The sequence below is a fragment of the Aythya ferina genome (assembly GCF_964211825.1).
Source record: "Aythya ferina genome assembly, chromosome: 4".
Lineage (NCBI taxonomy): Eukaryota > Metazoa > Chordata > Aves > Anseriformes > Anatidae > Aythya > Aythya ferina.
Genome location: NC_140300.1, coordinates 50,262,948 through 50,290,406, shown reverse-complemented (window position 1 = coordinate 50,290,406; position 27,459 = coordinate 50,262,948). Strand labels below are relative to the sequence as shown.

At 34.1% G+C, this 27,459-nt stretch overlaps 1 protein-coding gene across 2 annotated transcripts in view; it reads left to right on the top strand.

The window, feature by feature from the left end:
- Positions 1-27,459, top strand: part of SPOCK3 (SPARC (osteonectin), cwcv and kazal like domains proteoglycan 3) — a 195,793-nt gene that overhangs the window by 82,987 nt on the left and 85,347 nt on the right. Inside the window, exons 1-2 of one of the 2 annotated variants that reach the window (XM_084517912.1) lie at positions 1,823-1,997; positions 2,080-2,194. In XM_084517912.1, coding sequence (XP_084374038.1) covers positions 2,112-2,194 — 83 coding nt within the window. In that variant the 5' untranslated portion in view covers positions 1,823-1,997; positions 2,080-2,111. Of the gene's footprint in view, positions 1-1,822; positions 1,998-2,079; positions 2,195-27,459 lie in introns of those variants that run through there. The other variant, XM_084517911.1, reaches the window with a different exon arrangement.

Below are 27,459 nucleotides of genomic sequence, written 5' to 3'. Positions count from 1 at the left end.
TACACATTTTATAAACAAATGTGAAAAACAAGGGGAAAGCATTTCTGAAATATAACTGAACGCTGGACAGTAATCTGCTTAAGTGAAGGTGAACACAGGATAACTGAATATTAATTGTTTATAGATTTTTTTACTTGATTTTGAAATTTGCCCTTTAGGATTTTCAGTACTCTTTCTTTAAGCTAGGGTTTGGTGTATAGTTTCTTAGGTTTTTGTTTGTTTGTTTTGGTTTTGTGTTTAATGCAAATTAAAAAAAAAAGTAAAAAAATTGGGTAAGATGGGGAAGGCCTTCCATGTAAGAGAAGAATGTCCATAGGAATAAAAAAAAATAAAAAAATAGTTTGGGAATATTTAGATCTACCTGAAAAACACTGTGGAGATCAGAGAAGGGAAAAGTTTATTTTTTCTAGTGAGAGTGAATATTGGCTGAAATTTTAGAATCTACTGTATTGTCATGTAGACATGATTAGTCAGGAAATAAGCTACACAAATTTAATCCGAAGTAATGAAAAGGAGTGTCTGGCTTTTTTAGTTTTATACCCAGAAATTAGTATTTGTAGTTTAAAGTGTAGTTCAAAGCTGAGGGTGTATTAAAGAGGAAAGACTGAGCTACAAAAGAAACAGAAATAAGGAAGCTAGAATATTGCAGGCAGAATTTATTTTTACAGAAGGCTACATCTTGAGAACTCTGATGTTGTTGCCATATTTGTATTCCTACCCTATCTTTATTTTCTTTCTAATTTTATTTTCTTATTGCCTTGGCTTTACTATTTCTTCTCTATTACATGTGTCTCATTCTCTGTTGCTTTCAGGCTTTTGGTTTTCCATCCTTCTTGGTTAACTTTCCTCCCTTCTTCTAACAGTGCTTTTTAGATTGAGTGTAAGACCTCTTCAGAAGTTAGAAAATGCTGATTCAGACTTTGAGTTGATCAGTGTCAGGAGCATGACTTGGTGTACTCATACAAATCACTCATCTGCATATTTTAATATACTTTTTCTTTTATTTGAATCTCATCTGAGTTATAATTTCCGAGTAAATTCAGACATTGTCATTATTTACCTATTAAGAATGCTCAGTTGTAAAAACTCAGCTGTATCTTAGCAGGAAAGAGAAACTACTTTTACGGTAGAAATACCAGTATTTGGGGATTACAGTGAGAAAGTGGCAATTGTTACAAAGAACATGGTGGTGAGTAATTTTATTAGCTACACAGCAGCTAAATTTAGCCAATGGATGCTTTTCCTCTTCTCTGTGTTAATTTGCAATGGACCAGCATATTACTATTTGTGTCTCACTGAATTATTATTATACAATGTTGCTTTGTACATGTTACTTCATGGTAGAAATGACATGAAAAGGATTAAGAAGTACGTTTTTTTTAACTAGCATTCTGGTTTACAGCTTTTACAAAGATTTTGTATGTGGGAGATGTGGCAGCCAACATCTGAATGAACAAATGTTCCAAACTGCTGATAAATGCCATTTGCCGGTCCTTTTGTCATATTGTTTTATTGTCATTTCAGATGCGTTACAGCTTTAGAACTATATCAACTACAAACCTAATTCTGTTTAGAAGTGATGTCACTGAAATGGAGAACTGAAGGCAACAGAATCCAATTCAAAGCATTTTTGTTTAGAAATTAGTGCTTTGAATGACAAAACGGATGTGCAGGATTCCTAAAAGTCTTCAGCAAATTTTAATATCAAGAGTGTTTTTAACTACAGTGAAAACCACCAGCCTTTAGCTTTGTTACAAACCCTGATAAGGAGAGAGTTGCGTAGGATACTTAGTATTTTTATAAATAAATAGCAGTGGTATTGTATGAGAGCATACAGGAATATGCATGATTCCTGAAGATCTGTTTTCCTTGTTAAGGAATTTTGTACAGTTTCATTTTGCATTATTGAATATGCTGCATTTTATCCTGATGAAGATCAGAGCCTTTCCTTTCGGCATCCTGTACAAACATCAGGCCAGCCCTCCTCCATGTACTTGGTGGGTTTTGTGTGTGCTGTATTTCTTTTTTTAATTGCATGCTTCTAGATAATTGTTAACAATTTTCTAAAATTATTTTTAGCTTTAGATCCGGCTAAAGATCCATGTTTAAAGATGAAATGTAGTCGCCATAAGGTCTGTGTTGCACAGGATCAACAAACTGCTGTTTGCATTAGTCACCGAAGGCTTACACACAGGTAAATACTTTTAAAAGTTAATCCTATAGACATTTTTAACAGTGTTCATGACTGACTGTAAACCATAAGTATACTATAATTAGTTTAGTTATTTAACAACATGAAAGCAGTGGATTTTTATAAGTAATTATGTATGCATAATTTGATTAGATTGTTTAATATTTGATTTTTTTTTAATAGGCTGGTAAGCTAGAGGGCGTACATATGTAAATATCACAAACTGCTGATGCAAATATACTTAAGGAAATACTGTGCAGTACCAAATAAATGTTGTGATTGTGGTAATGTCCTGCTACTATGCATTGCTTTGACTTTTTCACTTCTTATATGAGGCTAGAGAATTCAAAACTGTTAAACTTTTATATAGTGTGCCTTTTTTTCTTCTATGCCTTCTTGTTTTGCATTGGACTAAATATAAGGAACATATGATAGTTATTCCAGAATCAGAATGCAGATTTTCATTCTTACCATTTTCTTACTTTTTTTTTTTTTTTTTTGGTGGAGGGTGGGTGGACGTGGAGGTGGTGGTGGTGGTGGTGGTGAAGGGAAAGAACAGTTCCAGATCCTCTATTTATATAAATCTCAGTGTGGCAAATTTTTTGCACTCCTCTGGTTTTATCTGGGGCAGATAATGCATAGGTAGGAGGCCTGAACGCTACCCTTAGTTGAATCATGAGATTATTGTTTGCTCGGGGGTAAAGTCAAGTTGCATTTTTGACTTCAAATTGTACATTTTTTCATGCCTCATTGTGGGAAACAGAGCACAGTAGAAAGGATAGAGCCTCAGTATCACTAAACTTCAGTATTATGATTGAACTAAATATTTGATAGTTTCTTGCTCAGTAGGGGCTGAAAAGAGCTAAGGAAAACAGCGTCTTTCTTGTGTAATGTAAAAAGATAATTTTGAACTTTTTAGAGAGCCAGTACTGCAATGATATAAGGAATGTTCTTCCTTGTGGCTAGTTATGTTTAAATACACCTGTCTTTTTCAAATGAGCAAGATAGTACATAGTGAAATTAAAAGCTTAAATTATCCTAGATCTGTAGCTGCAGATAATTAACAAAAACTTATTTGTAGAGTTATGCTGTTTCTATCAAATAATCTCAGGGTAGAGCTAGTCATTTTGGTTTGATAAGGTATTATGTATAATAAGTCGAAACAATTATTATCAGACAAAGCCAGGTAGTCTAATTTCAGCTGCATGTGAACTGCTGGGAATATGTCAGTGTAGACTGTGAAAAGACAACACAATTGTTCAAAATTTCTGAGGAGATATTAGACAGATCATTGAAAACAGTGGAAAAAATGACACCTCTACTTTAAGTATATGTGCAGCAGGTAAAGACTGAAAACTTTTTAGTCTAGATGAAACTGCATATAGTGGTTGAATTAATAAATGTATTGACATCTGCCTTCATACCTGTATTATTCCTCCCACAGTCCCTGGCACTCTTTTTGAAAGGTAATATTTTACGGGGCAAAGCCTCTCTGAATATAGCACAATCTCATAATGGAAAACTTTGAAATGACAACTTGATGATTAACCCTTGTAATAAGCACTCCAAGTCTAGTCTTGTAAGCTAGGTTAAGCAATTCTCTGCCTACTTATCAAGTAGGCAAACCAGGCCAAGGATTTCCAAATGTAGATATCCATGTTCCCCCAGGGTATTAGCCTCAAGGAGAAATCAATTGCTTTGTGCCTTCTTTCTAATGCAGTCTTTGACTTTTTTTGTAATGTGGTGGCACAAGAATATGGGTAGCATATTCACAAGCAGTGTTGTCTACTAATCTTTTTTCCTCTGTTAACTTCTTTGTCCTTAACTTTTGTTTTATCCCTTAACTAATACCTACAATTTGCATATTGATTGTCAACATAGCCAACTGTGTTTGTTTGTTTTTTTTTTTTAATTTCCCAAAGGATTGTTAGATTATCAGCCACCAGGTTGTATTACCTACCTTTGTCCATTTCTAATATATCCACTGTGTGTATATGATATAATGGGATTAAATCTTCACAAAATTTCATGCAAATAATTTTCTTTCACCACTTCACTTCCTCTGTATGTGTGCATGTGGTGTTCTTCAAAGATCTGATAATTTAAATAATATCTGATTTAATTATTTTTCTAAGCAATTGGGGGGTGTCTCCTGGAAAATAGTTGAGGCTTTTTTAATGGATTACTGAGAACTCTTTATAGGCAGTATGCCAATAGTTTTCCATTTGGTCATATTTGCTATGTAGATGTTCCTGAAATTATTCTAAAGAAACCTACACTGGAAAATTAGTTTTAAACATGTGAACTGATAAAGTGGCAAAGGTTATGCTCAAGAGAAAGTCAGGGAAGAGGAGACTGCATACCTCCAAGACAAGTGAAAGGTTGATGAGCACCTTTGGGCTACCTCTGGGATAGAAACCTGAGATACACTGATATAACTGAATAGATTATTCTGAAGAGTCATTGAGTTGAAACTCTCTGACTTAGTTAAAAGTTAAATTTTCCATTATTAAAAGCACTGTTTCAAAGCAGCAGTATTTCTTCGTTCAGAAATTTCTGTAAAATAATTTTGTCACTCTTTAAGGTAATATCATAGGCAGAGAGGTTGATAATCAGGGGAGGTTGATAATTGTATCCAATAGCAAATTCACTGTAATAATTTTTCTTGTTGTTTTATTAAAAAAATGACTTGCAGTAAATATGCTTATGCTTGGATATTCTACTATTGAATACATTTATCTGACTGTGCTGTCCCATTTTTTTTGTTTGGTTGTTTTTTTAAGTCTCTACAGCACAATTTCCAAGTGATTGTAACCATGTATAGCTTGCTTAAAGTATTGCAGTGAAGCATGTGATGAGTAGTAGATATCCCAGCGTTTTGGAAGGGTGTTAGCGATATGATGTGGCATGGTCCAACTGGTTTAATTAATGTGGCGATACTTAGTACTGACTCAGCCTGTGGTTTCAGAAGTATTTCAGTTGGTATTAGACTGTGCTCTGTTGCATGATTCAGGTATGCTTGTTCTGCAGTGTGATGGGAAGAGGAGGAAGGATGTCAGTGCATGTAAGTGGCAGCTTGAGAAACTGGTGTCTGCTGGTGATTAGCTTTGATCTGTAAGTTGCACCCCAGTTCTAGGAAGCATGTTTTGGAGAGCTGTGGAGACCTGAAGCTGTGTGAGGAAGAGAATGAGAAGACCTCTTGCTGGTTGCTCAGGAAGTAAGTTTTCTTGAAACAGTTTGTACAGTTAGTAGTTCTGGACATTGGATGTGCGCATCAGTTGGTGCGCTAAATTTGGCACTATAGCTTGGAAATGCTTGTAGAATTTGGGGATGACAGTGAGTGTTTTTCTATAGATCTCAATGGGACTTCCAGGTTATCTTTCAGGATACCTCTTCCCTCACCCCATCAAGACAGGTCTGAACATGTAGAAACTTACTGCTCCCCTCTCTTTTATAGGGTAGCGGTAAGTTATTTTTCTGTGAATAGATAGCTGTTGTCACTGACTGAAGTGGTGTTGATGCAGAAAACTGCAACCATTCAGAAAATCCCTTTTGAGGTGACCAGTTTTGGTGAGCTCAGGAGGTTATCATGGCATTCTGCATTGTGCTGCTTTGCTTCAGTTTCAAAGTTTGTCAAAGAGTATTTCTCTAGCTGTAGTTCAACACTTTTATCAGATTTGCTGTATTAAATAGAATAGTCACAACATTTACAAAATAATTTCTAAAGAGTACTTTTAATAAAGAAAAGTCTATTTACTTGAAAATGTCTAAGGTGAGACATTTTTCCTTCCAGTATATCAGAATATTCAACTTCTGCCATGATCTTCCTTAAACAGTTTAAACTGCCTGAGCAGTTTTGGGTTGAAATGATGTCTGTATGGGATGCTTAAAGGCTGGTTCCTGATAAAGGCAGAGACTGTTGAACATCACCTGGTGTGACCTAGTAACAGTGCTTTTGTTGCTACAGTATCTCTGAAGGAAAGAGGCAGACATAAAAATACTGAGAAGCTTATGCACTTAGGTAAGGCTTACTTCTTTTACTTTTTTTTTTTTTTTTTTTTTATATATATATAAAGGGTGCATTTAGATTCCTTGGTTCCTGATTATGTTAGTAGAATAGATACATATACTTTCCTTCTTGTTGTTAAGAGTATTTAATCACACAAACAGTTTCATGATAATATGCAGAGGGGGAACTATTTTAAAATCAAATGCCTATATTTTACTTTAAAAATTGCTTGTAATTGCTTTATATAATCTTCATTTATATTTTATTCAAATGGGGGAGATTACTTAAAGTAAGTTCTTAAATATTTCATGATTATTTTAATGAAATGTCACAAATCAAGTGCAAGAATTACAATTTCATGTTTTAACTTTTTTGTAATTGAGCTTTAATCATTCTTAACAACAAATCAAGATGTAAAATATGATATTTTTAGTAAGGCTGACAACAGAAGCAATTTTGCTTGTAAACTTAGCAGAAAGGCAAATATTTGAATGGAAAATATTAAAAATAGTGAAACCTTAATACACAAACTGGAAATTATTAGTCTTCTCAATATTTGCTAGTTCTCAAATTGCAGTTCTGACTTTGCAGCTCACCGCAATGTTTTTCTACAGGCATTCTCCCTCTCTTGATTATGCATTTGAACGTGTGACAGAAAGCTTCAGTATGGCCCTGCAGAATCACTTTCCTTAACTTACATGAGTGGGAGATGATGTTTGCTGCAGTATGCTTGCCTTTGCAGGGTTTCAAAACCAGCCACTCTATCTCACTGTTCTTTTCATGGCGTGGGGGTCAGGCAAGACTATGGTTTGCTATTTCTTCAATTTCTATGGCAGCAGAGATAATGTTTCCCCTCAGTCCTGAGGTGTTGCACACAGGGCTTGTTTCCTTTTCTGCTAAGATGGCAAGTCCTCTTCTAGCGAGCTTCTACAAAGCCACATAATCCTGATGCAAGATCTTCCTGTATTGTAAACACTGAACAACTTTGACAAAAGGGTCAAAATAAGTGTTGTATGTCATTGGTCGTGAGTGTAGTTTGCAGTATCACAGCTTTAGAAATCATTGAGGCATGATTATAGATGCCAAATGTTTGTTGGCAGCAGGTAATTGCATTTGCATATCTGCTAGACATAACTTTGTTGGAAGCTGTGCTCTGTATGTGTTGTGTTCTTAGCTGTATCCTGTGGAGAAAAAAAAAAAAAAAGTGTTTTAAAGGGGAAAACACGCAGGATACATGTTAATATTATTCATCCAAATGCTTCCATGTGGATTGCTGTGGGAAAAGAGTAGCTGCCTGTGTTAGAAAGTGTAAGAAGCAAATCAAGTCTGATGTGAAATAGAATTTTTCATTGATTCTTTGAAATGCTGGAGATTGGTGTTAACTTTTCTTCTTTGCCTAAATGATGCCTTTACCATCCCTTTATGCTTTCACATTCATCTTTATTGTTTAAATGGTTGGCTTTATGGGGAAAGAATCTATAAAGTCTCTGTACATGCAATAATGAAATGCTTTGGTTCAGTTACAAACACAGCTTATAGAATATCAGAATGCAATATTACCAATATGGTGAATACAGTGGTGTGAATGTTATGGTTACAAGTGGGATATTCATCATAGTAATAGAAATTTGCCTACTTGTTTTAGCTTTCAATTGCTTCACTTTCAAGAGAGATAATTATTTGATTCTGCTATACTGAGAACAGCTGGGAACAATGAGTTCACAAATGTGATCTTGGGGAAGGGGAAACAAGTTACTTTAATATTAAACCAGAAGAGAGTTGGACAGGAAATAAAAAGGCGTGAGTGAAAATAGAGGGCAGTAGATGGTAATGGATATTATTGAATACCTACAATGGAGTATGTGCTCTCTATATACTCAGAGCAGTGAGTAGTAAAGGTAAACCCTTAAATCTTCATGTACGTGTGGTTGCTCATTTGAACAAAGAAAGTGATACTGCAACACTTAGGAACTCTTAAGACCATGAAAAGCTGATAGCTAACTGGGCTTGGGAAAGTGGAAGAGTTAGTCTAGCAGCAAACTATTGTAACTTTGCAGATCCTGATAAATAGTCTGTTAAATAGATTTTAAATGGACAATTGAAATATGACAGGACATCATTTCTCTTAAGAATAATATCCCGTGAATCACAGGCCATTGTGTTAAACTATGCAGTGTCTTGGTGAAGTTCTAAGCAAGCAAGTTAGCTACAGGTAAAAAGCAGGACTCTAGAAAACTTGAAAAATGGGACAGTTGCCTCTCAGCAGCAAATTTAAATATAACAATATATATGGGATAGTGCCTGCGGTTTTAGCTTGTATTCAACTAAATTTCTTTCACTGAAATTCTTTTTTTGGTACTGCATATTTATGAAAACAAAAATATTTACGTCTAATGCTTATACATGGAAAAAAACATCTATTTGCTTCAGATGTTCCTTCTTGCTTTTATCTTAAATCAGCTGCAGGAGACAATTTCCAAGAGAGGTTAATTCAGTTGAGAATGAGTCATTACACAGTCCATTCCAAGAATTGACTGTTTGCTAGAAGAAACTGGTGAAATGATGACTTGTTCAATAACATTTAGAAATACATTTTGTGTATAGCTCTGGAAATAGAGAAAATTGGAAGACAGTTTTCAACCAGAAGTATTTTCCTAGTAAATACCAGTGTCTTGATGTGTTATACCTAACCTATTGACTATTCTTGCACTGATTGATCCTAGTAGAATCTGATCAAACAGAATCTCTTTCTCTTCCTCTGTAAGTTAAAGAAATATGCTGCATAAATTTGACTGGATAATTTAACTTCATCAATGCTTGGATGCATTAAATTTATCAGTGCATTAAATGAATGTGCCATTTTGCTAGGGAAATGTAGATCTTTGTTTTGTGAATTCCCAACCATACATTATGCATTCCCTTCCACCCTCAATTATGAAGGTTCTGCAGTGCTTCAGTACTTTTTATGGATTTGTTTGTAAAATGCAGATCAGCATGACAGTTCCACGCAATAGGATAAATTGATTGCAGTTCTCTACCATGTTACATCCATGACTTGTTAAGATGGAACTAAAATGCAGAAAGACCCACAGTTATTACTTGTGTACATTTTGTCTTTCTATTCAATTTCTTACCAAACACTTCTTAATTTCAAGAGCAGGAAACAACTGTAACACAATTCAGGTATTCTAGTTCCAGTACTTTTTTTTAACATCTTTATGTATAGGGAATCTCTATGGAAATACTTGCCTCATTCCTTGAGTAGCACTTTTTTTATTATTTATTTCCTTTCTCTTTGCATATTATGCATTGCACTCATTTACAGTTCCTTCTTTATCTTGTTTTTATATGTTTGGTTTTTTTTTTTTTTTTCTTTTTCTTTCTTTATGATAGCAGCCTATGCAAACATCGTTTTAATAACTTAGGGAAGATGTGTATAAGATGACTAGGATTGTCCTGCCATAGAGGTGTGCAGCTTTTTGGATCTTTGGAACAAAATTGACAAGAAATGGAAACCTTGAAGAGTGTGTAAAGGGATAAGAATTATGTATTAGCTTATAAGAGAAGAGTAGATGGCTATTGAATATAAAACTTAAGGATCTTCCTAAAGGTTGAAAGGACAACCACAGTACACAGCTGTTTTAGTAGGTTTTCTATGCAATATTTTCTTCCCAAAGTGACCTCTGTCCTACCTGCAAAGTACCAAAATGGAAATTTTGCATTTGATCCAAGTTGTTCTTGAAGCTTAGTCAGTTTAAAGTCAAGAGTCCTGACAATTCACTAGTCATAGACAGAGTCATAAAAAGCAAGCATTCAGTTAAAGTTAAGTTAAACCAAAAAACTATAACTGCTCTTCTTTAAATAGAGCTTTACAAGGCATGTTTCAGAGAAGTGTGTGGACTGAACCTCTATAAAATGTGGAGCTTGGTAGGTAATGAGCAGTATAGAGGGCCCAGTGATATAAAATTTATTATTTTAAAAATTAAGGAGAGCGTGATGAGTGCCATTTGGGTAAAATGCTACCTCTGTTGTTACTTGTTACTTTGTTCTAAAGAGTGAAGTTAGTTTTAGGAATAACTACTCCCTAGCCCCCAGGTTTGTGTGGAGTAGGACCTGCATTCAGTGATTAGCAGAAGTTTCTGATATTCCTGCCTGTTGGTGTAGTCTTTAAGTTACCACATGACTTTACTACCAACACATGAAAGAACATCACTTTATTATAACACAGAAGCTAATAATGGTAAAAATAAAAAATGTTTTAGCACTTAATCTAATTTACTAAGGCAAGCTAGTTGCGTAGTCTCATAGTTTTTGTGCCAACACTTAATCTTATTACAACTTCCTTTAGGCTTTTGAGTTAAATGACATTTCCAAGTTCTGATTTGGTTCAAAGCATTGGTCATCTAGTCCATTATCTTGCCTTGGATTCCTGCCCTCTTACAGTATTTTAGAAGAATATGGGAAATGGGGAAGATGAAAATTTGATCTAAACGCTTCTTTATATGAAGTTCATCTTCCCTAGCTGTGTTCATCTTAATGTTGTAACATGAAGAAAATGTTCTGTCTCAGTTTTGAAGTGATGAGTGTTGGGCCCTGAAGCATGAGATTGGTTAACCTTTCCCTGTGATGGATGATGTGGCAGAAGCCCAGAGTAAATTTCAAATGTTACAGAACTGTAACACTGATTCTACTGCGAAAATGAAAGCAGAACCTCTTCTGATTCCATGCTGTGCTACTGCGTGGCTGAGGCGATTGTGTCCCCAGGCATAAAAAGTGAGTAATTCCAAATATGAGAGATGCCTATTCGGTAAGAATGCACATGCATAGAGGCATGCATATGCATATGTTATGCACACACACACACATGCACATGTAAATAGAAATATATCTGTACTCACATATCTGCTTCTGTTTTTCTGTTCATATCATATGTATGTTCTGTTCATATCATATGTATTGTGTATGTTCTGATTTCCAGAACATCAGACTTTGGGATTTCAGATGTTTTACTATGACTTTTTTTTTTTTTTCAGATATGGAGATAACAATTAGTGAGTGCCAGATTTTCAGGATAGGAACATGTTATTAAGTTTCAGTGAGGCTTTTATCACTTTTGAAAATCGGAGTTAATCCACAGTAATATCTAGATCTTTTTAAGTCATTCTCAAAAATACTTAGGCTCTAGGATCTCAAAGGATCTAGGTCTTATTCTCAGGAATAATCTTCTTGGTTAGAAATAAAATTTATATTTTGAGGTTGCTCACAAATGTTTCCCATATGTCTGAGTATATGGTAAGTGAAAAAGTACAAAAAGCTGAAAATGCCATTTAGGCTTGAGAGGTAGTTGCAACACACAGAATGGCATTGTTCCATTTGCAAAAAAAAAAAAAAAAAAAAGTTTAAGAATTGTTTAAAGGTTCAGTTTGTTAGATGAGAATCAATCTTCTGAAAATACTAAGAGGTCTTGTAGATTAGTACACCATGATTTAAATAAAATCTACTGTGTTTGAGCAGTGTATAGTGACAATAGTACTTTTTCAGTAAATACTCTCGCTGGAGGCTTTTTCTGTGCCCCTTGTGGAACCATATATGCATTGAGTGATGAAGAGAATGTTTGTTAGAGACTTTCAGACTTTTCTATGAAGAAGTAATATTTTTCCTATTTCATTCATATGTACTGATTTGTTTGTTAGCACCTTACTCTTCCATTAATATATAAAATTAAAAATAGGGGGGTTTGAGTTTAGGCCTATTAAGTTTCTGATTTAAAAATAAAAAAATGAAAAAGCTGAAATTGCAAGTCTGTAGTTGCCTGAACTGAACCGAACAGTTTTGAAAGAGTCTCAGAACTGGTGGGGAAGAAACTCTGGTGTTTTTTTGTTTGTTTCTTTTTGCTTTGTTTTGATTTTTAAATTACAACCTGGAACAGTCTTACTGTCTTTTAAATAGGGAAAAGAAAAAAAAAAAAAAAAAAAAAAGAGAATAAGAAACAGTACAGCTTTGTGGCTTTCTATATCTTTAGGTGCTGCAGCATATTTTTATGATGATTACAAAAAAGGTCTCCCAAAAGAACTGAAGTAAAACAAAGGATTTGCTTTGGGCACATTGTGTGAAAGTTGCAAACGCTTTTTAGGATGTCATCATTTTACATTATAACGCTGCTGAAAAAGGCCAGCTGGTGCAGTTAAGTCTCTTAATGGAAATCTTGGTCTGATTCATTACTGTGATTTGTAGTTGTATACAGAAACACTTAATCATTCTTATGCTCCAAGCTCTATTGAATCTACTGAAGGTTTTCTGTTTCTTTGCATAATTTGTGCTGCCAGTCTGCTTGGCAGTGTTTCAAGCTTGTTGCATTATCTGTGTTTGTTTGCACAGGAAGTGATGCTGCACGTAGGCTGAATTTACAGTAATTCTTTTGTAATAGGTTAATGAGCAACACTACTTCATTCACAATGCTAACATTATATACCTTTGATTAGTCCAATTATTGTACAGCTATGCCATTGTGATCCCACTTACACTCTACAAGGTACTAAAAAAGGAAATTGCTTAGTCATAGCTTAATTGAACTTGTTGAGAAAATAATTTGGACTTTCATGTGCTTAAAAAACGAGGTGAAAATATGAATGTTTCTGAGATTTTCATATACTCCACAATTTAATACGTTAAAGGAAAAAAGTGAAGCTTCTTTGTTGCTAGCTGTTTCATTACATTGGGAAGGAAAAACACTATGCATCATGTTTTACATGTGTTGTGAAGGACATCTCTTTCCTTGGTTTTAATGTGTTTCTTCCATAAATTTTGGTGGAAGTTATGGATACACAGCTAGAGGAAAACAGTATCCTCTAATTGTATTCTTTCTCAGTTTATAAGTAGCTTCTGGTAATGTGAAGGGAAGATATGGATGCAGATGGCAAGAATGTATGCTGCAGTACCAACATTTGCCATGTTAGCATTATCGCTTATTAAGGTTTTTAGATACCTGTAAAGGTATCTAAATTTTTTTAAATTTATCTAAATTTTATAAATTATTAAAATTTATCTAAATTTTAATTTTAAATTTTGTGAACCCAAACTTCTAGACTTGAAATTTGCTGTGCTTAAGGAAAAATAAAACAGAATAAAACAGTCTATAAAAGTCTGAAAGATTTTTTTTTCCATTTTTTTCTTGGTACATAATATATGTTTTGTAGGAGATCAAAACAAACTTGAAATAAAGGAAGCCTAAACAGAACTTTTTAATTTATTAGTAGAACATATCTCAAAACATTTATTCCCATTCAAAATCTGTGATATGTCTTTTTTAATGTAAATATGGAGTCAAACTCTAGAATGATGCAGATGGACTTCAGTTAATTTAGTAAGTCCTAAGCCTACGCGTGTTGTACCTGCTCCCTTAATCTTGTTCAGATTCTCAGTGGCCTGTGGGGGCAAGAGGATGCACTGGATAATCAGGCAGCATGATGAGTTTTTCAGTGATCTGGAATGTCCTACTTTCCACTTCTGCAATGAGATTATCAGTTAGGATATATATGTATATAGGCAAGAAAACGGGCTCTAGCTTTCTGTATTTTTTTCCATCTTGCTAGTCATTGAAGGCACACTCAGCTGTACCACCTCCTAAATGGCAGTAAGTTTTTGTTCAAAAAGTAGGGCATAGAAAGAAATTATGAATGTGAAGTCTGATCTAGAAAAGCATTGCTGTTAGAGTGTACAACTTGTGACTGAAACAATGTGGTGTCGCATTAATGAGAAATGGTTTATGAGCATTTATTTTATTTTTCTTTGGCCTTTTCCTTCACAATATTCCTGCAAATCCGATACTTAAAAAGATTGCCTTTTGACAAAATTAGGAGGGTTGCTTATAGATGGTGCTTATAGATGATTTTTCTGTCCTTAGCTATCAAGTTGTAATTGTAGTCCATAGCAGTAAGATTCACTGTGGACTTTTATGTCAACACCTGAAATATTACAAAGTAATAAAGGTAATGGAATGCTCCTTTATCAGAAAATGCATGCAAAATGAATTCAGTAACTGTTCAGTATCCCTTCTTACAATTACGTACCTAAAAGAAAGCTTGCACTGTTTTTGTGTTTTTGTAGTGCTTTATAAAGTAGTTGTCACTATCAATTTTCAGTGTTCTTTAGTAATCAATTGTAAAATGTCTGATACTAATATTTTATAATCAATTAGTGCCTAATTTGAGATTTTTGTTTGTTTGTTTGTTTTTCTGTGCTTCAGTGTTACTGAAATACCCAGCTGTAATGGGAAAGAATAAAACTCCCGGATGATTTTTTGTGAGGGTTTCTTCTATAAGTTTAAAAATCTTCATGTGGATTTAGCTCTGATTATAATTAGGTTCTTATTACCAACTTACATCAATACTAATGCATTTCATTTCATGTGAAGGTCTTGCTTCACGACATGTATTTAGAAACTCAGAATACATCTGTTGTTTTGCTTATATACCAGTGGTGTTCAAACTGGTGTTTGAAATTGAGTAGGGAAAACTGTTCAGAGAACAGAAATCATTCCACTAATTTTCATTTGTGAGAAACAATACCTTCAAGGTTTCCAATGGCAAAAAATACATTTCAGCTGGAAATGTTTGTCATCATAGCATGTATGTGCATGTATGGATGCTTTACATTAAAGCATACTACTGCTTTTGGAAACCAAATAATTCAGTGTGCTTCGTGATAATAAAGACATATCAGGAGTTGCTAAATATCTGGCTTTGTTTTGCATGGTCAGTTTTTGTATTTCTCTTTCATTTAAAACAAGCATCAAGAACCATTTAATGTGTCCAAATTTTCAAAAGTATGTTCTCTTTATAATATGTTGTAATCTCCTAGTAGAAAAGAGTAGCATTAAACTGAGATGTAAGTTTCCTTCTACTGGCTACTATGCATACTATATCAGATCCTTATTGCCTAAAAAATATTTGTCATTTTGAGGTTTAACCCATACAAATAGGAACTTTTATGTATTTATCCTTATACATACAAGTACTGTTATGCAAAGTGTATAGTAGTAGTGATAATAAATTCTTACAGTCACAGTACATTTAAGACTTGATCTAAAGCTTCCTTAGTCTTTGGGATCTACTCTCTTAATTGAGATGGTGTGGTTACATGTGTAATTCATCTGTATGGTTATTTCATTGAAGCTTTGGGTTTATTGCACATGTGCAGACCATCTGCATAGTGCATGCACCATAGAATCTATGTCCAGGAACCTCAGAATAATGCTCAAATTCTGTCTAGACAAAGTTTCTGGATGAGGGGAAATAAGTTGTATCTGGGGAAACCAGCAGTCATGGTAGCCATGACCCCAGTGTTCTCTGGTTTAGTTCCTCTGAGGAAAACTTTCAAAGACAGGCCTTTAGTGATATGTTTGAACATCCAAGGCAGGTAAACCCCAAACAACGTTTCCCCTCTAAGCCAAAACTTGTTGATGCAAAGACGAAGCAAATAAGATGAAAGCTGATCTTAGATGAGAGTTAATTAAGCTGCAGAGTAGAGCAATAAGCATACCACTACAGGAAATAGATAACCTGAGGATAGGAACAATTGATTTTTAATCTTTTGGGCATGCTATTGGAGTCTATAAAAGTTACAAATGTACAAGCAAGATGGTCTAGATCACAATCTCTTGGTCATGGTGGTCATAAACTTCTGAGCTACAAAATAGGACATAGGGGCTTTCTGTCCTCCTTATTTGTTCTTACAACTTTTGCCGGTATCAGCACTTGTGAGGTGACTTGAGCCTATCTCACACATTAGAGTCATCTCCTGAAAACTGACTTCCCTTTCATATTCTAGAAGTAGGCCAATACCATATAACCATTTCCTTCAAAGTACAAATGCTAGAGGTTTTTAAACTATGCTGCAGTGCATCCTTCATGCTCCCTAGTTCACCTCTCCTATCTTCAAATTGTAAAATGAGGTAATGCAAGTTACAGTGACTAGTGTCTCTATGTTCTACTGAGAACCAAGCCCAAAGTGTCATTATGACTAACTCAGGGAAAAGGTATGTAGATGCAGTAGTTATAAAAGCAAACAAAATGTTAAGAACAGTAAAGAGAATCATCTGTTACAAAATCATTTTCTGATTGCAGTCTCACAGTTTATTTGTGTTAAGTCCTGGTTATCTCTGGTCACCTTGATGCACATAGCAGAAACAGGCAAAGCTGTTAAAAATATGGTCAAAGAGCTAGAGAGGCTTCTAGATGAAAAGGCACTGAAAAATGGGCACTAAGAAAAAAGGTAAATTAATGAGAACGACTGATAGGATTTTATTTCTGGAATTATTGCTCAGTTGTTTTCATTTACCCTCTCATAATGAAAGAACCATGCATGAGGTGGTAGATTCAAAACAAATTTCAGGGACCTATTTAATTCTGACATGATGTTACTCCTGCAGAGTTCTTGGTCAGCACTGAGGTTAAAAGAAATGTTTAGATATTAGTGTAGATAGCTGGCACAGGCCTTTTAGCTAGCATACAGATGCAACGACTCATTTTTCTGACATGCAGCAACCTCTTCTTGGCAATAAAGAGGTGTAGGATTTTCCTGTTTCTTATGGTCAATTTTTTGTTGTTGTTTTGTAAGGCTGCTATCTGAAAAGAGGTGCTACATTTGATCAGCAGACTGCACTTGACAGTAGTCCAATTAGATACTGCAATATATTTTTTTTTCCAAAGCTACTCAGATACCAAAAGATACAGTTATTTATATATACTTGAAGCAATAAAAACAGCAATAAAAAGAAATTGAAATAGAGAAGGAAAAAGTACCACTGTCTGATCTCAAGAGTTTTAAAAGCAGAGAATCATGTGATTTTTTTTGTTTGTTTTTACTCAACAGTTGTTTTCCTAAGCAAATTATGAAATGCTTTCTGTGTCCCACTGCACTCTCAACTTCTGTCATCTCTCAGTAGATCACTGGTTTACTTTCTCATTTAACCATGGCCTCTTTCTCAGTCTTGCTACATTGCAGTTTTCACACTTAAAATCTGGATTTATTGTCTTATTTTTAAAACACAGTATTTGCAAATGCATTCAGCTCTGAGGCTGGGAGTGGTGAATTTATTATTTTCTACAGTCATGTCTTTGAAGATGAAATTAGGCAGCTAACTTAGGATACATGTTGTGTTTTGGCAAGCATAATACCAGAGTTGCCCAGTTGGGGCACCAGCAAGGACCCCAGTTGCATGGAGAGGGAGTCCCTATAGAAGTAACAAAATAGAGAAATAGTTGAGGCCTGAGGTACCTTATTCTTCAGTTTTTCTGAAGACCTTAAATAATTTTTAAAATATTTAGGGCAATTTTTCAAATTCTGCATGATGCAGAATGAAGTATTGAACTAAAGTCAAAGTTTAAACAAAATCCTTATGTCTAGAGTACAATCCTCTTCCTGTTATTATAATATAAATATTTATTATTGCTATTTCATCTTTGAGATCATGTTTTTGTTTCTTTAGGGTTTGATCCCTTGACATTTTCCTTGTAGTTTTCCTTAATATTCTCATCTCTTGGAAAATAACTGCTTCATTTTTATGTATTACTTTGCCCTTTCACAGTACTTTGTTTCCACTTTCAGCATGGATTAATGTTCATGCAGTCACACTTACAAACCTGAAATAAGACCTGGTTGGAAATGCTTTATGCAGGCTTGAATGGAGAATAGGTAGATTATGTATTATCCTGTAGATACCATTTTTTTGAAGCAACGTTAAAATTTTAGGGAAGGAAAAGGGAAGAAAGAAGGTAGACTGAGAATGTGTTTGCACACTAATGAAAAAAAAAATCAAGAAAAATAGGAACCTTAACTTTCTCAACAATAGAAGAATTGGCTACCAACTTACTTTGTATAATAAAGATTTTTTAAAAAGATATAATAGGAGATACAGTGTCAACATACATAAGTGAACTTCCTTCATGTTAGACTAAATAATGTGAGACAAAATTCCAGTAGTTTGTAAAAACTTATTTTGGCAGTCTTACTAGTTTCTCTTTCATATCCTGGCACAGAAATTTCATTATGGATCTCTCTATTTTTTTTTTGTATTAAATTTCATCTTTAAAATCTATGTGCGAGTTAGCAGACAAGAAAACACATCTAAGGTCTTTGATTTTCTTGCTTCAAGCAACAGCATTAATAATATTTTATTTTAAAAAGAGCTTCATTTATAGAAGCCCGTGAAAATAATAGGGTTTTGTTTTAAACTTTTTTTTTTCTTCCCCTAAACACAGCAGTATACTATACTATATTTCTGGGTATCTACCTGATACCCAGAGATAGAAAGGGTATCTATGACAATACCATGCTAGTAAGTAAAACCAGCTATTGGAACTCTTTCAAACTTCATATAAGGATTATATTTTAAAGAAAAGGGGAATTGCAAGCAATGTGTCAAAAATTGACTCAATGAGTCAAAATGGAGTCTATGCGTTACCGTCTCTTTTATTTATTTTTGTATGTTTAGCTGGCACAGTGCTTTGTTGAATTAGATTTTACACATATCTAAGTTGACTTTTTGTGCTCATAGATGTTGTCAAGACAATTTTAGTACTTGCTCAGGAAATTTCTACGTATTTGGCATTATGGGTGACCACAGACAAGTTGCACAGTGAATGTGTGATAGAGATGGTGCTCTTTGGTGCTTTGGGCTTGCCATGAATATGCATGAATTTCACTGTGTAGTCAACTCAGAGATGAATTAGTGTATCTGACATCTGGGGAGAAGCACTCTTGACCTACAAGAAATCTAGCCTGTCTTCAGTAATAGGCCAGAAAATATTCTTAGAGGTATTTTATTTTATTTTATTTTATTTTATTTTATTTTATTTTATTTTATTTTATTTTATTTTATTTTATTTTATTTTATTTTATTTTATTTTATTTTATTTTATTTTATTTTATTTTATTTTATTTTATTTTATTTTATTTTATTTTATTTTATTTTATTTTTTTAGAACATCATTATGGTAACTCAGTATAACCCATCAGATGATTCTCTGTGTTTGAGTTTGACCATAAATTTTGCTGTGCTATCATCTTACTTGTTACTGTATACTTGTTCTGAGCAGACCTCTGGGCCATCTTTATCTTCTGATTTTTTTGATGTTATTACACACTATTCATGAATCCCCAAAATACCATACTAACATAAAGATAATTCCAAGATGAAATAATTTCTTTCTCTCTCCCTTCCCTCTCCTTCCCTTCCCTTCCTCCTTCTCTCTCTCTCCCACCAGGGGTGTGAGAAAAGAGGTATACATATGTGACTGATATATGACTCTCCCATCTATCTAGACAGTACTTGGAATATTGCACTGTAGCAAACTGACAGCTAGCTAGATCATCTAAGGGAATTCTCTTTGTCATAGAAATGCCATAGCTGTTAACCAGTGCCAGAAAATAGAAGTTTAGTTTCATAAAGCACTGATATGCAGACATAGATTTTACTCATAAAAATTTATGAGCTGTAAAACAGTTTTTGTTTGCAGCTTGCAAGGGATCTTCTAACACTGTATTAACAGCATCATCTGAAAACATCATTTTGCAAAAAGTGAGTTAATGTAATCACACTAGGAAAACCAGTTCAAGGTGGTACTATTTCATTTTTTATTTAAATTCCATACAGAGATTACGTGTAATCCTGATGACCAACACATAAGTCAGTTTTCTGTCTGTGTGCTGTCCTAGAATCTATAACTACAGGCACAATATTTTGATGCTTTTGAAATGATTAGAGGAAGATGCATTTTGGCAGTAGAATAAAGGACAAGTAATGCTAGCACTGGAATTACTGAGACAGCTGGCTCATTTCAAGCCTTATTGCTCCTCAGCACCAGGCAGTACATAGTATATAGAGAGGCTTGGTTCTGTTTGTTACATATTTTTCTTGTTCAGCAGAAGTACTCCTGATTTAGACTAGTAAGAGAGTTGAGTACTGTACAACGGTGTTTAATTAACACAAGTGTCCAGGGTAGGTACATTTATTTTACACGGTATGTGTAATATAGCATATTAATGTAAGAAAAAAAAAAAACAAAAACAAAAACAAAAAACAAAAACACAAATTATTATTATTGTTGAAGTGAAACAGGTGTGATATTTCTGGAGGTGGGGAGAACAATTAACTAAAACTGGCAGATGTAACAAGTTGAACTGTCAGGTGGTGGGAGCAACATCAGCCAGGCAAAGGAACACAATGATGAATGGAGTTAAGTACCAGAGAAAGAAAAACAAAGTGGGTTTAAAAATAAAAATAAAGTGTAAGGCTCGCTTTAAAGCTGTGTTACAGAGCAAGGAACATTCATTAAAATGAATGGCTGCAATGGTTTGTGCCGTAAAGAAACTCTAAAGGAACGCTGATCCACTCAGGTAATTAAGGGGTACTCAGATCCCTGAACGTGAGTATTTTGAATGTATTATTTGGAAAAGTGGCTTTTTACTCTTCAAAGGTGTCACAAGGAATTGGGAATTGCTAAATATAATCTAGAGAAAGACAGAGATCGTAAAGCCTCTCCTTTCATTCTGGAATTGGCTCAAAATACTTCTGTTACATACACATCATAAGAAAATAAGCTACTGAGCATGAAATACACTGCCATATTCCAGGAAAAAAAAAAAAAAAAAAAAAAGATGTTTTCACTGATGTTTCCAGAAAAATATTTCAGGTAAATTCTACTCTCTAAAAATGGATTATCTGAGACTGTGTCTCAGTTGGTGTGAGAAAAGACATGACAACTTTGTAAATGCCATCAGTATGAATTAACAAGGGGGAAAGATACACAAACAGCAACTGTAGTGAATGCAGTATATATTTGTTTTAAATTCAGGGCTAAGAGACTCAAATAGAACATGCTGACTTCAGGATACTTCCACAAGTTATTTTTGTGCAGTACCCTTTTTCAGTTGAAGTGCTAAAACTAAAGCTGATATAGTTAACAATCAAGGCATATCAAAATATGTCAATGCAGGAAAACATCCAAAGATTAGAAGTGCAGTGAATCAGTTTGCCAGTCAATTATTAAAATACGTGTTTGATTGTCTCTTCACAGGGGGGGAAAAAGGCAACTAAGGATTTTTTGTGGTGGTTTCGGGCAGCAGAATAGAAAGGGAAAGCACAAACAGCATCCATTGGTATCAGCCATTCAGTGTTAGTTTTCCCTTTAGTCTCATGATTTTGTCGGTTAAAGATGGGATGTGATGGAAAATAGCCAACTTCTACTTGGCTCACCATAAATCAGTGACTTGTACGACTAATAGAGATAGTGTTCTGCTGTTAATCTCAGAAATTGTCACAAGCTGGGAACTAATGAATCAAGGCCACAGAACTTGGGCAGGTTTTGAATGTATTTGTGTCCGTGTGTGTATATCTCAATGCATATTAATATAAATGTTGTATATGTGTCAAATTGTAAAGATAAGAAAGAAGCATGCTGTAACAAACCACCACATTTGAAAGTGCTGAAAAACTATTTAAATAGGCCTGTAGTACGACATTTGGATCTGAAATGCTAATGCCAGCTATGTAATTTGAACAAATTAGGAATTTATGAGTACTGGTAAAAATAGTGAAAAGTTCAGAGTTATTACACTAATGTAGGCATGTTGTAGTGATGCAGTGCCTGGGTGTTTTAGAGCTCCCACTTGAAAGAAAGCTGTTAAATGTGTTATCCTCCTAATCCTTCTCCTTCACCCTCTTCCCCCCCCCTCCCCACAGTGAAGATTGTAGAATCATAGGACTGGTATTACATATACTACTGTCAGTCTTGAGTTGTCTCTAAATTTAAAGATTGCTAGTTAGTGGGGGAATGCACTGATCTGAATGAAGTGTAGAGGTCTCTAAATTTAAAGATTGCTAGTTAGTGGGGGAATGCACTGATCTGAATGAAGTGTAGAGCTAGTTGTACTATCTGTAGTTGTTCTAGTGGAACTACTACCACAACACTGTGCCATTTGAATGCCTGCAATTCAGGAAAAATATTGGGAATTAGAGGGGATTCAGAAACAAGCTACAAGAATAGCCAAAGGTCAGAAAATGTACCTTATCATGAAAGATAGCATGCATATTTGTTTGACATGGAAAAAAGGAATAAGTCTTTGCACTTACTGTTTGAAAATTTGTTTGGAGGCAAACTTTTCAACAGGCTTGCCAAAGTAGCATTAAGATTTAGCAGAGGAATCCAGATTGGATGGTCTAAGGGTACCTTCTTCCAGCTTTGCAGTATGCAAGTTGCCTAATGTGTTATGCAAAACCTTTCCTTGTTATAAAGCAGGTGATGACAATCGAACGGGTATCAGTTTAGTCAGACATGAAAGTAATCTTCTGTAAATAATGTCATACTGTTTTTTCTATACTTGCTTTGAACAAGGCATGTTGCCAGTTTTATCAACTAGTTTTTACACATGACGTGACCTGTACGTGCATTAATCATGAATTCTGAAATAAGTATTACCATATGATTGTTTTTCCAGCTGCCAATTCAGTATGTATTCACTTCAGGTTTTCTTTCAGACAGATATATGTGCATGTAGTTCAAATACCATATGGACAGCACATCTTGATAAAAGCAAATTTAGAAGAAATGTTTAATATGCAAGTTGTGCTAAAACCTATAGGGTTGGTTTTAAAATTTAAATTTAAAATTTTTAATAGAACTGAACTGCAAATTATTGCCTAGCCCTTCTGAAAAGCCTTGTAATTAGAAACTACTTAAAAAGTAATTTCTGTAACCAGAATTATTGTTTGTTTTTGTTTGTTTGTTTGTTTGGTGAAAGAACCCTGTAAAATGAAAATCAAAATCATAAAAAAAATATTTGTGGGCCTAATTCCATATCACCAGGTGTACTGATAATGTATTACATTCAGCCATTTACTGATGGCTTACATTATTGGTGGTGATCTCTCAAGTCCAAATATGTTTGAAAAGTGTCCAAATGTTCTCTGAAGTTTACAACAAATTCATGATTGTGAAGTCTGCAGTAGAGGAAAAGAGTCAGTGGAACTTCTTGATTGTGGTCAAGCTCTTAATGATAATGCATTGTTATGATTTATTTGTATATATAATTAACTGTAGCGTTTCTCATTCTAAGAAATGGGTTTTTGCCCCTGATGTGGTGCTGTTTCTCATGGTTTTGTTACTGTTGAAATTCTTTTCACAACAATGTTGTGAAAATAGCATATACATAAGTTTATCAGAAATGATGATAAGTCCATAAGCCTCCATTGTTGTTTTTAATCTTCCTTAAAACAGACAGGATAAAAAGTGAAGAAAGATAATTTCAATTCCTCTAGCAGTCTAGAAGTAATCAAATTAAACAAACAAAAAAAAGTTGTTTATTAAATCTTGTTTACAAGAATTGCATTTACCGATATTTTTATGAATCTGAAGGTGGGAAAAAGTGTCCTTTGTTGTTTTGTAGCTATTGTATGTCAGCTCTTGCAAAGGCTGTATAGGCTTTTTTTTTTTTTTAAAGTATACAGTTTGCAAACAAGTGGAATAATAAATTAATTGCTGAATTATGTGGTGTTGTGAAGACAGGCTCATATAAGTTCTTTGTAAATGGAAAGTGTATGTTCATGTTCCCTTCCAGCAGCCTTGCAATTTATTTGTGTGTGGGAAGAGACATCAGAGGACTGAGACAATATTAGAATGTACATTATACATTCCTGACAACCAGTGAGGATACCAAGATTATCAATGTTAATCAAAAGAACACAAGGTGATCTTGTTATAGTTACATATTCCTTGCTATCAATAACAACAGCGTAGGAAAGTATGGCTAACCAGTCTGACACATAATGACACTATTCCTGAACTGTATTTGCTCTTTTTAAAATAAAAATCAAACACCAGCAACAACAACAAAACACCTTGCTTATTATGTATTTTCCTGCACTAGGTCCACTTCAGGCTGAAAAACGTCAGTTTGCTTTTCTAGGGAGTTGTACTGCTTTACATATCTTCAGTGACAAGTGTCCTGGGCCGTATCAGAATGCATTTGACTTCATCCTGTGTTGCAAATGAATCTGGATTTAATGAAATAGGACTTTTATAAACTGGTAGGGCTGATGTTATAAAACTAGGAATGGCAAATACACTTGTCTAAGAGATGAAATAGAAATTCTCAGAGAAGGCTAAATATTCTTTCCTTAGGAGTTTACCTCTGTTCTGTGTTTACCTTTTTATTTACCAGCTACCCTATCAGAATAATGTATAGCACCCAACACTTAGTATTCTGCCTTATCTTTCTAAAAATCTGAATTTTACTATGGTCTTTTTAATTAAGAAGCTTATAGATTTTTCCTTAGTCCGAGACTTGAAAATAAAGCAGATCTGAGAACTTCCTGCTGTCAGTTGGCAGTTTCAAATATTACCTGCTCTGGTTATGAAATCTTATTTTAAAGTTTAAGTTAGCAATGCGATTAGTGTTTTAAGATGTAATATATGATAAAAGCACATCAATATTTGTAACTATTTTAAAGCTAGTGGAGAGCTTTTCAATCTACTAATCTTTGTTGTATATGAGAAAAAAATTGAAACTTTGTTTTAATATCAATTCTATAAAAATTGGTGAAGATTGATAGGAATATATTCTTAAATTCTAATATAGTTACTGATTTTGAATATATAGTTTGTGTTAAGTGTACATAAACTGCTGAAAAAAAAGGAATCTTAAATTATGTGGAAGAACTTGTACAAATTTTACCTCTATTTGTCACTACTTAAATGTAAAGCTGGCTCTTGCAGTTGTATTGCGTATTCTGAGTTGTCATATAGAAGAGGACAAAGATTCTGAAACATCTGCCTTAAGATAACAATATTGAGTGAACAAAATCCAAAGAAGTTATCTTGGAACAACAACAACAAGAACTTTCTGGGAGAAGGAAAAAAATCACTGTATTTGACCTATAATAAAACCAAGAATATATTACAGCTGCAAAGTGGTGTTAAAGTCTTTGGAGGAAAATGTATTAAAAAAAAATAATAATCCATAAAATCCAAAAATCGTATATCCTGGATTTTTAGAGAGTGTCACTTGTCCTCAGATTTGAACAGATTGTGCAGGACTAGTTATTGGGACTTTGGTATGGTATCGTGCTGAAATCAATCACCTAGAAGTCAAATGAAATGCAGGTGGCATACCTGTATGGCAACACTTGACAAGCTGAGTAATCCATTTAGATTTAACACGCACGAGTTCATATCTGTTTTGTTTTGTTTTACTATCAGCTTTACAAATGGTCTAGTTTACCAACACCTTTATTCTTAATAGAGCATTAACTATAACTTTCAGTACTTTGTTTCTGCTTCCATTTTAAATAAAGTGTAATTGCTGAAGTATCATTAAGAACCTTTATAAAATCTATAGCTGTAAAATGGCCTCTGTAGCAGTTGTCTGGATTTCTTTTCAGTATATCTAGCATTAGTCAGCTTTCACTCCCTTTGATGTTGAGAATGTAATCTCAGTAGACAAAAACTGCAAAATGTTCTGTCTTACTAATGTTTAAAGTGGCACTGGTCTCCTGAATAAAATTTATTTTTCCAAAAGTTCAGAAGCTAAGGAGATCTTCAGCTTGTTTCCATGTTCTTAACTTTTAAAAAAATGATCAGATCATTTGATCAAATATTATCATATTATCAACAATTTATCATATATAAGTATATAATAGTTTGTTGTTTTTCATTTTTTGAGTTGCATTGGAATTGCATCTTCTGGAATTGCATTGCCTTAGGATTTATGCTATGTCACTGCTGGGAAGTATTGTGTGTTCCAGAAGGTTGCAAATGCTTTTCCTGAAAATGTAGCATCATCTTGAAATTATTTTAGCATTCATATATGAATATGAGAATGCCTTCCATTAAATAACAGATTAGTTTACTAGGAGGAATGAATCTTTATTTAAAAAACAAGATGAATGGATACGTTTTTTAAAGAAAATGAACAGGTACATAAAAAAGTAAGAATTTAAATTTTAAAGCTGCACATTATTTAAACTCGGGTCACATCAGTCACTTTGTAGAAGTGATGTTTCTTTAGTTATCTTTATTTACTATTCAGGAATAAAAAAGGCATGTTCTTCTGAAACTGATTATTAGCTCAGTATTTTCTACCAACAAGCCTACCAGAAGAGTTGAATATATAGTTTTTAAGTATGCAGACAAACTTTTTAAGTACTTAAAGAAACAAAAGTTTTCAGCTGCCTGTTGGCACTAGAATTCAAGTGATTGACACAGGAGGCATATATGATGATGATAACAGAGAAAATGGAACTCCTTTCAAATATTAATGTGATTATTATAAATAGACTTTTCTTCCTTCTTTCCTATATTCATTTTCAAGCAGACACTGTGAGTGATCCATGTGAGGGAGGAAAGAGTTGGGAACACAGGGAGCTGGAGTGAAACTTGCACTTAGAAGGCAATGAGGAAGACAGATTGCATGAGAATCACTGTCTGTAGGGTTCTGGATGTTAGGAGTGGAATATGAATTTACTACTGTAGTGGTAAAAGAACAGTTTATGGTAGTCAGTGTTCTGGGCCTGTACAGAAATTAGCTATTTCTAGTTAAAAAATTATGTTTTTCTGTTCAACATAAAATAAGTAGATTTGGAAGGAGTGGCCATTCAAATGGTAGTATTAATTTAAAAATATATATTTTTTATTTGGGCTCTAGAAGTGTTTATTAGTTATTTGATCCTGTTATGTTTATAATTTTTCTTCACTCATTTATGAATTAGGCATTAAGATGCTCATGAGAACTGTATCTGTAATTGGATTATCAAATGCATTTTGCTTTGCATAGTGGATATGCAGAAAACCATGATCATAATAAACTTACTTAATGTACTAGGGTCTGTTTAGGTTTTGTACAGTTTCTGAAAACATAACTCCTTGAACACTTCTAGTAGTGGTTGTTCCTACTATCATGTGAATCATTAAAAAGTCCTCCTTTTGGGCTTAGCTTTGCTCTATCATATTGTGATGTATTTTGTGAAAAATTATTATTTGCTGTGGTAATTCTTGTCTACCAAACCTAGAAGACTTGTCATGATTACTAAACCAGGTATCAACCTAGATCATTGTATAGATTTTGGTTTTGCTCTGCAATAAGCTAACAATTTATCATAGAATCATAGAATGGACTGGGTTGAAAAGGACCTTAAAGATCATCTAGTTTCAACCCCCCCACCCGCTCTGGGAAGGATTGCCAACCTCTAGAGCAGGCTGCCCAG